Source organism: Bison bison, unplaced genomic scaffold (assembly GCF_000754665.1).
Source record: "Bison bison bison isolate TAMUID 2011002044 unplaced genomic scaffold, Bison_UMD1.0 scf7180017864330, whole genome shotgun sequence".
NCBI classification, from domain to species: domain Eukaryota; kingdom Metazoa; phylum Chordata; class Mammalia; order Artiodactyla; family Bovidae; genus Bison; species Bison bison.
The window spans coordinates 9301590-9314184 of NW_011494902.1; the positions used below are offsets into that span (position 1 = coordinate 9301590).

Below are 12595 nucleotides of genomic sequence, written 5' to 3' on the forward strand. Positions count from 1 at the left end.
CATGACTGACGCGACTTAGCAGCAGCAGCAGCTTGCTTTTTCTATGATCCAGTGGATGTTGGCAATTTGATCTCTGGTTCCACTGCCTTATCTAAATCCAGCTTGAACATCTGGAATTTCATGGTTCACGCACTCTTGAAGTTTGGCATGAAGGATTTTGAAGATTACCTTGCTAGCATATGAAATGAGTGCAATTGTATGCTAGTTTGAACATTCTTTGGCATTGCCTTTCTTTGGGATTGGATTGAAAACTGATCTTTTCCAATTCTGTGGCCACTAATGAGTTTTCCAATTGCTGATTTTAAAGTGCAGCAATTTAACAGTATCATCTTTTAGGATTTGAAGTAGCTCAGCTGGAATTCCATCACCTAGCTGGAATTCCATTCCACTAGCTTTGTTAGTAAAGACGCTTCCTAAAGCCCACTTGACTTCACACTCTAGGCTCTCTGGCTCTTGTTGAGTGACCACACACACCATCATGGTTATCCAGGTCATCAAGAAGCTTTCTGTAAAGTTCTTGTGTATTCTTGCCATCTCTTCTTAATCTCTTTTGCTTCATTAAGTTCCTACCATTTCTGTGTTTTATTGTGCCAGTATTTGCATGAAATGGTCCCTTGGTATCTCCAATTTTCTTGAAGAGATCCCTAGTATTTCCCACTCTGTAGTTTTCCTCCATTTCTTTGGATTGTTTATTTAAGAAGACTTTCTTGTCTCTCCTTGCTCTTCTCTGGAACCCTGCATTCAGTTGGGTATATCTTTCCTCTTCTCCTTTGCCTTTTACTTCTTTGCTTTTCTCAGCTATTTGTAAGGCCTCCTCAGACAACCACTTTGCCTTCTTGCATTTCTTTTTCTTGGGGTTGGTTTTGGTTTCTGCCTCTTGTATGGTGTTATGAACTTCTGTCCATAGTTTTCAGGCATTCTGTCTAGCAGATCTAATCCCTTGAATCTATTTGTCACCACCACTGTATAAAATTAATGGTCAAATTAATTGTCTGAACATTAATTTTATCAATCATAAATTGGTTTTGAATAGTAAAATAATCCCCCTAAATCTGACATTCTATTGTCTATTTTAGAAATAGTATAAAGAAAACAAATTGGTGAATGTCAATCATATATACAATTAGTGTGGCTGAGAATAACAGTAATAATAATTTCTCACATTTTACAAAATGGATTTTTAGAGATTTTTAAATAAAAATATATAACTTTGGTACTGAAATTTATAAAAAGTGAAATAGCAACATTTATATTTTACTTATAATCTAAATGTTGTAGAACATAAAATGCCTTTTAATATGTATTTTTCTTTATTGTTTCTTGAAATAGTAAAATATACATTTGAGCTAAAATGGGTTAATTTTTGTAATCAATTATATGAATGTTGAATTTTTTTTTCCATTTAGTGTTATTAAACAAAAAACACACTCTTCTAGTAAGGGCACAGTGAAAATTCAATGCAATTATTCTTCTAGCAGCTTCTCTGCTTTTGCTTAAGAAAGAAAGAAAAAAAAAACTGGAAGCAAAGCAGTAAGTAAGTAAAACTTATTTACTTACTTGTAAATTAGTATGCAAATATAAAACTTCTAGTATAAGTTGTGAACAAATTGTGGTAAATAGCTAAGGGGTTTTGGTAAGAAAGAGAAAGAGAAAATGAAGGGAAATAAATTAAGCAGAAAGAACTGAGATTCCCTGGCAAGGAAAGTGTGAGTCACAGAAGGGAGTAAAAAATGAGAGTGAAAAACAGAAGATAGACATAGAGATGGAGGTAAAAAGGGTGCCATGAAAGAAGAGCACCAGTAGATTCTTCAGTCATTTATAGAAGAAGTACACTCTCAATTTTTACACATTGCTTTTCACATGGATGAGAGTGTCCCTATCAATTACCTATACTAATAAATGTTACTATGATGTTTTACTATAAAGTAACTCATTTCCTACTTATCACTGTAATTTGAAATAAAAATTAGTGTTCCCAGGCACTAATCTTGACTACTCGAAGTCTTCTGCTCAGAAAAGAACATCCACAGAAGCAACAAACAGAATGAATATTTTCTGAATCCAGTAGCAATGCATCATATTTGTCCTGGAGTCAAGAAGTTCTTCTGGTGTGGCCTCTTTGTTATTCTTAGTAGTAGGAATGAAAATTGCGATGAATATTAAGAGCTACAAGTTGAAATGAGATTCCCAGGTGGTAAAGAATCTACCTGCCAATGCAGGAGATGCAGGAGACATGAGCTTGATTCCTGAATGGGGAAGATCCCCAGAAGAAAGAAATGGCAACCCACTTTAATATTATTGCCTGGGAATCCCATGGACAAAGAAGCCTGGTAGGCTACAGTCTGTGGGGTCATAAAGAGTTGGACATGACTGAGTACCCATGCAAACACACACACAAAACTACACAGTAAGTTGAAAAGAGACATAAATTGAGGAAATATAGAATGTAAGGCTTTCATAATTGTATCTATGTTTCATTATTTAATATGCTCAGTGGTAATTAAAGGCAGAAACTAAAGCACTTCACAAACCTTGTTTGCTGGTCACAGAGACTACAGAATCAGAACCATCGTACAGAACACTGCCAATAACAGAGAGTTCAAGATCAGCCCAGTATATCCGTTCACTGAAATGATCCACAGCCAGACCTGTAAAATCAACACGCACAGACAAATGACAGCAATACATTTGAGATTATTTAAAATTATGTTTCTTCTCTTTAATGTATTGTTATAATTGAAAATTTGTTTTAAACAGCTTAGAAATTACCTAGTCTATATCATGATAGTGCAAAAATCAGAAAAAAATGAAATAACTTAATCTCTATCTGAAATATGTGTTAATAAATCACACAGAATTTATGTAATACAGTGTAGCAGGAAATATTTTTACTTCATGTAGGAAAAGCCATCCTAAATACCCCTCCCTTCTACTCTTACTGGTTTCTTAATTATGGTTGTTTTCTAGAAGACTTTCTTGTGACTTTTTTTTTTTAATCTTTATAGTACACACAGAATTAATTCATCATTTAAACCATTTATCCAACCATTGTTTCAAATAATTCCAGGTAATTAGCTATATTTTGAATCTTTTCATGAAGGTGCATTTTGCAGAAAATAAAAGGTTCATGAGCTTAATCATAAGATATTTTCACCACCTTGAGTTGGTCTATAGTGTTATGAGACACCTGTGTGCAGGCTGAAGTTTAAATTGATTAAAGATTGATGTTTACAATAGAGAATAATGAATAGTAAATTCCTTAATTAAGTTTCTCATTGTACTTACATTTTTCACTCTAATTTTTTACTCTAATCATTAATTTGCTCTGAGACTGTCATGTATCTCTTTTTATCAGTATCTGTTAATGAATACCACTGGACTAAAATGACATGCAGTAAAAAATAATGTTTTTCTATTTATTCAATTTTTTATTTCATAATATAATTGGGATCTAGTCAGTGTCTTGTTGCACAAATATCATCAACGCTTAGAATTCCTTAGGTAAACTTCCTTCAGTTTAGAAAAGTAAGACCCATAACATATGAATTCTATAATAAATCTTTGTTGCTGTAGATATTCAATTTTTACAACGTAGCTAGACTATAGATATGACGTACGACACACTTTGAAACTACAAGGCAGTCAAATTACCTTTGACATCTGCATGCTAAAAAGCTTTCTGAATGAGATCATTCAATGAAAAAAAAAATTGAGGAAATTGAATGCCATCTTAAAGGCAAGGCAACTGAGTGAAAAGTATTTTTGAGTTTACACTAATTGTTCTTTCTTGTAGATGGATCATAATTTAACAATCAAAATGAAAACATATCATGGTGAAAATCATTTGGAAATAATTTTTCAGTAATGTATGTGTCTATCCCAAATATAATTAAACTAAATAAAAATATTTCTCAGGTGTAATATAAAAATGTTCTATGTCCAATAAACCTCTAAGAAATGACTTACCAATTAAAACAAGTGGCCCATGTTTTACTAGTTTCTGCTCAATGATTAATCTGCTATTTGGACTTATGGTGGATATTAGGTCTTAGCTTTTTCATGTGTAATTATGAGTAACGTGAAACATAAAATGATCCAACTTCTTGCTGCCACCATTCTACTTCAAAATCATTGTCTACAAAAGATTTAAAATGCTTTTCTTTTCCTTCCACCAGTGTTATACAATAAAGTGGTAGATTAAAAAAAAAAAAAAGTTGTTCTCAACCAAATTGATCTTTACATTTAAATATTAAATTTGCTAATCATAGAAATGAAGAAAACAATAGGTATTAATCTAATTTAATTACCAATATTGTTTTTTCAGATTCAACAGCAGTAAAATTTTTTCAAATGTGTCATACATTGCAGTATTAGTCTAGGCTTAAGACACATACAGCTATAGTCCCATACTGTACTATTTTGGATGAAATTACATCTAAGCAAAAATTTTACCACAAGCTTTTAGATGAGTGGGATTTATATTCCCCTAAATCAAGGAGATCCAACCAGTCCATTCTGAAGGAGATCAGCCCTGGGATCTCTTCAGAAAGAATGATGCTAAATCTGAAACTCCAGTACTTTGGCCACCTCATGCGAAGAGTTGACTCATTGGAAAAGACTCTGATGCTGGGAGGGATTGGGGGCAGGAGGAGAAAGGGACAGCAGAGGATGAGATGGCTGGATGGCATCACTGACTCGATGGACATGAGTTTGGGTGAACTCCAGGAGTTGGTGATGGACAGGAAGGCCTGATGTGCTGCGATTCATGGGGTCGCAAAGAGTCAGACAAGACTGAATGACTGAACTGAACTGAACTGAAATCCACAAATCAATGACTTTGATTTCTCCCTAAGCATTTAATAAAAGAGACAGTCTTTTAAATTAAAAAGTTAAAGAAGAAGTAAACTAACTTTTTGTTACAGAGGTAAGTCAAGTTTATATGAAAGAACAAGTCCATTTCTATATCTTTAAAATATTACATCTTTTTTGTCTTTAATAAAGAAGCAAAAATAAAGTGGGGAAAAAAATAAATTTCCAGGAAAGTCATTCTTATCTGAACTGGGAATGGTGAATATTTGGAACCAAGTCAGTGAAAGTACATAAAATTTAAAATAAAATGTCTACTTGTTCTAATTGAGCATAATAGAAGGACAATTTGAAAGTCTTATAAAAAAAAAGTCCTGATAAGTTTTAGGAGCACGTGATAATGGCTCTAATCATTTTTTTTTAACATCTTCCATGATATCAAGACTAAGTTTACATTTTAGGGATTTTTTAATCTAACTTTTAACTTTAAATTTTTCCAAGATCCTTCTACTAGTTCCCTTATTTCCACTGTGGTCTAAAAAGAAGATGGAAAATGGCAGAAACAAAATCCTATGAGAACTGGCCATAATACCAATGTGATATTTAAGAGAGAAGACCTGGAGAAGAGAAATAAATTATGTTTTCAGAAAGGGAGAAAGAGATTATGTAGCTTTCATGTTATAGCAAAGTTGAGATTTGTAAGGTAGTAATAACAAGCAAGTGTGCAATACCCTATTCTTGATTTAAGAGGTGATAAAAGGGGTCCAAAAAGAAGCTAAAGATATTTACCACTATGTCTAATTTATTTAAAAAAATTTTTTAAGTAATTTCTGAGAGAGGTTACCTATAAAACATTTTGGATATTAGTCTATGTTAAAGTTATTTTTACACATATATGTGCTTCTGTGTGAGTTTTTGTGCTCAGGTACTAGGTCCTGTCAGACTCTTTGTGACACCGGGATTATAGCTCACAAGGCTCCTTTGTCTATGGGATTTCCCAGGCAAGAATATTGGAGTGTGCTGAAGATCCCTTCTCCATAAGATCTTCCCAACCCAGGGATTGAACCTGCATCTCCTACTTGGTAGGCAGATTCTTCACCACTGAGCCACTCGGTTTCTCCCACATACATATCATTCCAATCCTAAAGAAAGGCAATGCCAAAGAATGGTCAAACTACCGCACAATTGCACTCATCTCACATGCTAGTAAAGTGATGTTCAAAATTCTCCAAGCCAGGCTTCAGCAATACATGAACTTCTAGATGTTCAAGCTGGTTTTAGAAAAGGCAAATGAACCAGAGATCAAACTGCCAACATCTGCTGGATCATCGAAAAAGCAAGAGAGTTCCAGAAAAACATCCATTTCTGCTTTATTGACTATGCCAAAGCCTTTGACTGTGTGGATCACAATAAACTGTGGAAAATTCTGAAAGAGATGGGAATACCAGACCACCTGATCTGCCTCTTGAGAAACCTGTATGCAGGTCAGGAAGCAACAGTTAGAACTGGACATGGAACAACAGACTGGTTCCAAATAGGAAAAGGAGTACATCAAGGCTGTATATTGTCACCCTGTTTATTTAACTTATATGCAGAGTACATCATGAGAAATGCTGGGCTGGAAGAAACACAAGCTGGAATCAAGACTGCCAGGAGAAATATCAATAACCTCAGATATGCAGATGACACCACTCTTATGGCAGAAAGTGAAGAGGAACTCAAAAGCCTCTTGATGAAAGTGAAAGAGGAGAATGAAAAAGTTGGTTTAAAGCTCAACATTCAAAAAACGAAGATCATGGCATCTAGTCCCATCACTTCATGGGAAATAGATGGGGAAACAGTGGAAACAGTGCTAGACTTTGTTTCATGGGGCTCCAAAGTCAGTGTAGATGGTGATTGCAGCCATGAAATAAAAGATGCTTACTCCTTGGAAGGAAAGTTATGACAAACCTAGATAGCATATTAAAAAGCAGAGACATTACTTTGCCAACAAAGGTCCATCTAGTCAAGGCTATAGTTTTTCCAGTGGTCATGTATGGATGTGAGAATTGGACTGTGAAGAAAGCTGAGCTCCGAAGACTTGATGTTTTTGAACTGTGGTGTTGTAGAAGACTCTTGAGAGTCCCATGGACTTCAAGGAGGTCCAACCAGTCCATTCTAAAGGAGATCAGTCCTAGGTGTTCTTTGGAAGAACTGATGTTGAAGCTGAAACTCTAACACTTTGGCCACCTCATGTGAAGATTTGACTCATTGGAAAAGAGTCTGATGCTGGGGGTTGGGGGGGTTGGAGGCAGGAGGAGAAGGGGACGACAGAGGATGAGATGGCTGGATGGCATCACTGACTCGATGGACATGAGTTTGAGTGAACTCTGGGAGTTGGTGATAGACAGGATGGCCTGGCATGCTGTGATTCATGGGGTCGCAAAGAGTCAGACATGACTGAGCGACTGAACTGAACTGATATATATATATATATATATACATACATACATACACACACACACACACATACACACAGTTATTTATGAGTGTTAGCAAGATAATGTGTCAAGGAATTGAACAATAGTCCTTAAATTTTTAATCTATCTCATTTAATTAGAGATCTTTTGTTGGCCAAGGACAAAGAATTTGCTGAGTGGATCAAATAATTATGACTGTACCAGACCAGTATGTACTTCTTTATTTTTCTGTTTAGTCAGAAACTGCCACAATCTGAGAGGATCTAGAAGTAACATAAATAAGCTTTTGTATATCAAATAATATGGTATTAAACCAAACTCATATAATTTTACATGCCCTTCTCTTGGAGGGAAAAATGAAAAGCATTCATTTTTAAAAGAAATTAATTAATACATATTTGTAAGGTACCTCCCTTGCACCACACACTGTCAGGTCCTAGTATGTAACAAAGATTGAAACAGATCATGTTCCTACTCTCATGGTACATCCTACTCACCCACCACACAGTTGACTGAATCAGAATATAGATTATGCTTCTTGCATTTAATATTGGGCCTAAAACATTTGTGAAAAGAGAACTTAATACCATAACATAGGTTAGAGTATTAAAAATGGTATGCATTCATATCTTCACTCATTCAACACATAGTTAGTCTTGAGGAGAGTGGTGTAAGACGGCGGAGCAGAAGGACATGTACTTATCTTCTCCTGCAAGAACTCCAAAACTACAATTCACTGCTGAAAAACCATCAGTTGGAGAATGTTAGATCCCACCAAAAAAGATACCCCAAGTCCAAGGGCAAAGGAGAAACTCCAACAAGATGGTAGGAGGAGAGAAATCACAATTAGAATCAAACCCGTTAACCACCAGAGACTCTCAGAGGGCTCAAACCTTGTGTACCAGGACCCTGAGACCCCACAGAGACTAAGCTAGAACTGTGTTTGAATGTCTCCTGCAAAGGTACAGTTCAGCAGTGAGCCGCTGCAGGGCCAGGTGCTCTGGGTGCAGCAGACCTGGGTATGGCATCAGCCCTCTTGGAGGAGGTCGCCATTAACCCCACCATAGAGCCACTAGAACTTACATAGAACTGGGGAAACAGGCTCTTGGAGGGCACAAACATAACTTTGTGTGTACCAGAACCCAGGAGAAAGGAGCAATGATCCCATAAGAGGCTGACCCCGACTTGCCCATGAGTGTCTAGGAGTCTCCGGCAGAGGCATGGGTTGACAGTGCTCTGCTGAGGGGTCAGGGGCAATGAGTGAAGCAGTACATGCATGGGGCCTTTTGCAGGAGGTCACCATTGTCTTCATTACCTCCACCATAGTTTGGCCTCAGGTCAAATAACAAGGATGGAAGACAGCCCCACCCGCCAATAGAAAATTGGATTAAAGTTTTACTGAGCATGGCCCTGCCCATAAGAACAAGACCCAGTTTCCCCCAGTCATTCTCCCATCAGGAAGCCTCCATAAGCCTCTTATCCTTATCCATCAGAGGGCAGAGGGAATGAAAACCACAATCACAGAAAACTAACCAAATTGATCACATGGACCACAGCCCTGTCTAGCTCAGTGAAACTATGAGCCATGCCATGTAGGGCCACCCAAGATGGACGGGTCTTGGTGGACAGTCCTGACAAAACATGGTCCACTGGAGAAGGGAATGGCAAACCACTTCAGTATTCTTGCCTTGAGAACCCCATGAACAGTACGAAAATGAAAAAAGGAATGACACTGAAAGATGAACTCCCCATGTCAGTAGGTGCCCAATATGCTACTGGAGAAGAGTGGAGAAATAGCTTCAGAAAGAATGAAGAGACGGAGCCAAAGCACAAACAACATACAGTTGTGGATGTGATGGGTGATGGAAGTAAAGCCTGATGCTATAAAGAGCAATATTGCATAGGAACCTGGAATGTTAGGTCCACGAATCAAGGCAAATTGGAAGTAATCAAACAGGAGATGGCAAGAGTGAACATCAACATCGTTTTAGGAATCACTGAACTAAAATGGACTGGAATTGGTGAATGTAACTCAGATGAACACTATATCTACTACTGTGGGCAAGAATCCCTTAGAAGAAATAAAGCAGCCATCATAGTCAAAAAGAGTCAAAAATGCAGTACTTGCATGCGATCTCAAAAATGACAGAATGATCTCTGTTCATTTCCAAGGCAAACCATTCAATATCACAATAATCCAAGTCTATGCCCCGACCAGTAATGCTGAAGAAGCTGAAGTTGAACGGTTCTATGAAGGCCTACAAGACCTTCTAGAAATAATACCCAAAAAAGTTGTCCTCATCTTTATAGGAGGAATGCAAAAGTAGGAAGTCAAGAGCTACCTGGAGTAACAGGCAAATTTAACCTTGGGGTACAAAACAAAACAGGTCAAAGGCTAACAGAGTTTTGCCAAGAGAATGCACTGGTCATAACAAACACCCTTTTCCAACAACACAAGAAAAGACTCTACACATGGACATCACCAGATGGTCAAAACCAAATCAGATTGATCATATTCTTTCCAGCCAAAGATGGAGAAGCTCTATACAGTCAGCAAAGACAAGACCAGGAGCTGACTGTGGCTTAGATCATGAACTTCTTATTGCCAAATTCAGACTGAAATTAAAGAAATTGGGGAAAACCACTAGACCATTCAGGTATGACCTAAAGCAAATCCCTTACAATTGTGGAGTAGAAGTGAGAAATAGATTCAAGGGATTAGATTTGATAGGCAGAATGCCTGAAGCACTACGGACAGGGCTTCCTGACATTGTACAGGAGGCGGTGATCAAGATCATCCCCAAGAAAAAGAAATGCAAAAAGGCAGAATGGTTGTCTGAGGAGGCCTTACAAATATCTGAGAAAAGAAGAGAGGTGAAGGCAAAGGAGAAAAAAGATAGATATACCCATTTGAATGCAGAGTTCCAAAGAATAGCAAGGAGAGATAAGAAAGCCTTCCTCAGTGATCAATGCAAAGAAATAGAGGAAAACAACAGAATGGGAAAGGCTAGAGATCTCTTCAAGAAAATTAGAGATACAAAGGGAACTTGTCATGCAAAGATGGATACAATAAAGGACAGAAATTTTATGGACCTAACAGAAGCAGAAGATATTGAGAAAAGGTGGCAAGAATACAAAGAACTAAACTAAAAGGATCTTCATGGCTTACCTCTAGATAACCACAATGGTGTGATTACTCACCTAGAGCCAGACATCCTGGAATGTGAAGTCAAACAGGTCTTAGAAAGCATCACTACAAAGCTAGTGGAGGTGATGGAATTCCAATTGAGCTATTTCAAATCTTAAAAGATGATGCTGTGAAAGTGCTGCACTTAATATGCCAGCCAATTTGGAAAACTCAGCAGTGGCCACAAGACTGAAAAAGGTCAGTTTTTACTCCAGTCCCAAAGAAAGGCAATGACAAAGAATGTTCAAACTACCACTCAATTGCACTCACCTCACACACTAGCAAATTAATACTCAAAATTCTCCAACCCAGGTTTCAACAGTATGTGAACCATGAGCTTCCAAATGTTCAAGCTGGATTTAGAAAAGTTAGAGGAACCAGAGATCAAATTGCCAGCATCTGTTGGATCATCAAAAAAGCAAAAGAGTTCCAGAAAAACATCTACTTCTGATTTATTGACTACGCCAAAGCCTTTGACTGTGTGGATCACAACAAATTGTGGAAAATTCTTCAAGAGATGGAAATACCCGACCACCTGATCTGCCTTCTGAAATCTGCACACAGGTCAAGAAGCAACAGTTAAAACTGGACATGAAACAACAGACTGGTTCCAAATTGGGAACAGAGTACGTCAAGGCTATATACTGTCACCCTGCTTATTTAACTTATATGCTCATGTGAAATGCTGGGCCCGATGAAGCACAAGCTGGAATCAAGATTGCTGGGAGAAATATCATAACCTCAGATATGCAGATGACATCACCCTTATGGCAGAAAGTGAAGAAGAACAAAAGAGCCTCCTGATGAAAGTGAAAGAGGAGAGTGAAAAAGTTGGCTTAAAACTCAACATTCAGAAAACGAAGATCATGGCATCCAGTCCCATCACTTCATGACATCCAGTCCCATCACTTCATGACAAATAGATGGGGAAACAATGGAAACAATGAGAGACTTTATTTTTTGAGGCCCCAAAATCACTGTGGATGGGAACTTCAGCCATGAAATTAAAAGACACTTGCTCCTTGGAAAAGCTATGACCAACCTAGACAGCATGTAAAAAAGCAGAGATTTTACTTTGCCAACAAAGGTCCATCTAGTCAAAGCTATGGTTTTTCCAGTAGTCATGTATGGATGTGAGATTTGGACTATAAAGAAAGTTGAGCACCAAAGATTTAATGCTTTTGAACTGTGGTGCTTGAAAAGACTTTGAGGATCCCTTGGACTGCAAAGAGATCCAACCAGTCAATCCTAAAGGAAGTCAGTCCTGAATATTCATTGGATGGACTGATGCTGAAGCTGAAACTCCAATACTCTGGCCACTTGATTCAAACAATTGACTCATTAAAAAAGACCCTGGTGCTGGGAAAGATTGAAGGTGGGAGGAGAAGGGGATGACAGAGGATGAGATCATTGGATGGTATCACCAATTTGATGGATATGATTTTGAGTAAGCTCTGGGAGTTGGTGATAGACAGGGAAGTCTGACATGCTGCAATCCATGGAGTCACAAAGATTTGGACAAGACTCAGTGACTAAACATATACTAATTATAGGTAATATTCCATAGGGGATATATCAAGAATATTCATAATGGTGTTGGTTTAAGCTATTTATGATCTTGTTGGGCACATAGATTATACATTAAAGCATTAACGAGTCAATGATTATATATCATTAAAGCAATAGGTGATTGAGAACCAAGTATGGAGATAAGCAGTGCTTTCGATGCCCAGAGAATTGGGGTATTCTTTTGATTTTGGAAAGTAAGCAATGGCAGTGCTGGTGGTGAATAAACACAGGGCTACCTGGGTGGTGTGCCTATACAATCAGATAGTACAATTCTAACCTTTAAATGCACAGGAGTTAAAGGGATAGAGACGTTTATTTCTACTCCTAGTGCTGTTCATGATACTAGTATCACTTACACTCTATTGAGTACAGAGCATAACCAAATGCACTGTATCCTAGTGCACATAGTCTTCATGTCTGTGTAAAGGAAAAATCGCGTTTTCTGTTAACCCTAGATGTAAATAATAAGACATTACACTTGGAGAGAAAAAGAGGTATTATTATAGTTACTGATTTCAGTTTCATAACTTTGGAGTCAGGGCAAATATTTATAAACATACACCAAGAAAAGAGA

At 37.4% G+C, this 12595-nt stretch overlaps 1 protein-coding gene across 1 annotated transcript in view; it reads right to left on the reverse strand.

Moving 5' to 3' along the window:
* Positions 1-12595, reverse strand: part of LRP1B (low density lipoprotein receptor-related protein 1B) — a 1806191-nt gene that overhangs the window by 120176 nt on the left and 1673420 nt on the right. Inside the window, exon 80 of the mRNA XM_010853706.1 lies at positions 2532-2648. Coding sequence (XP_010852008.1) covers positions 2532-2648 — 117 coding nt within the window. The remainder of the gene's footprint in view (positions 1-2531; positions 2649-12595) is intronic.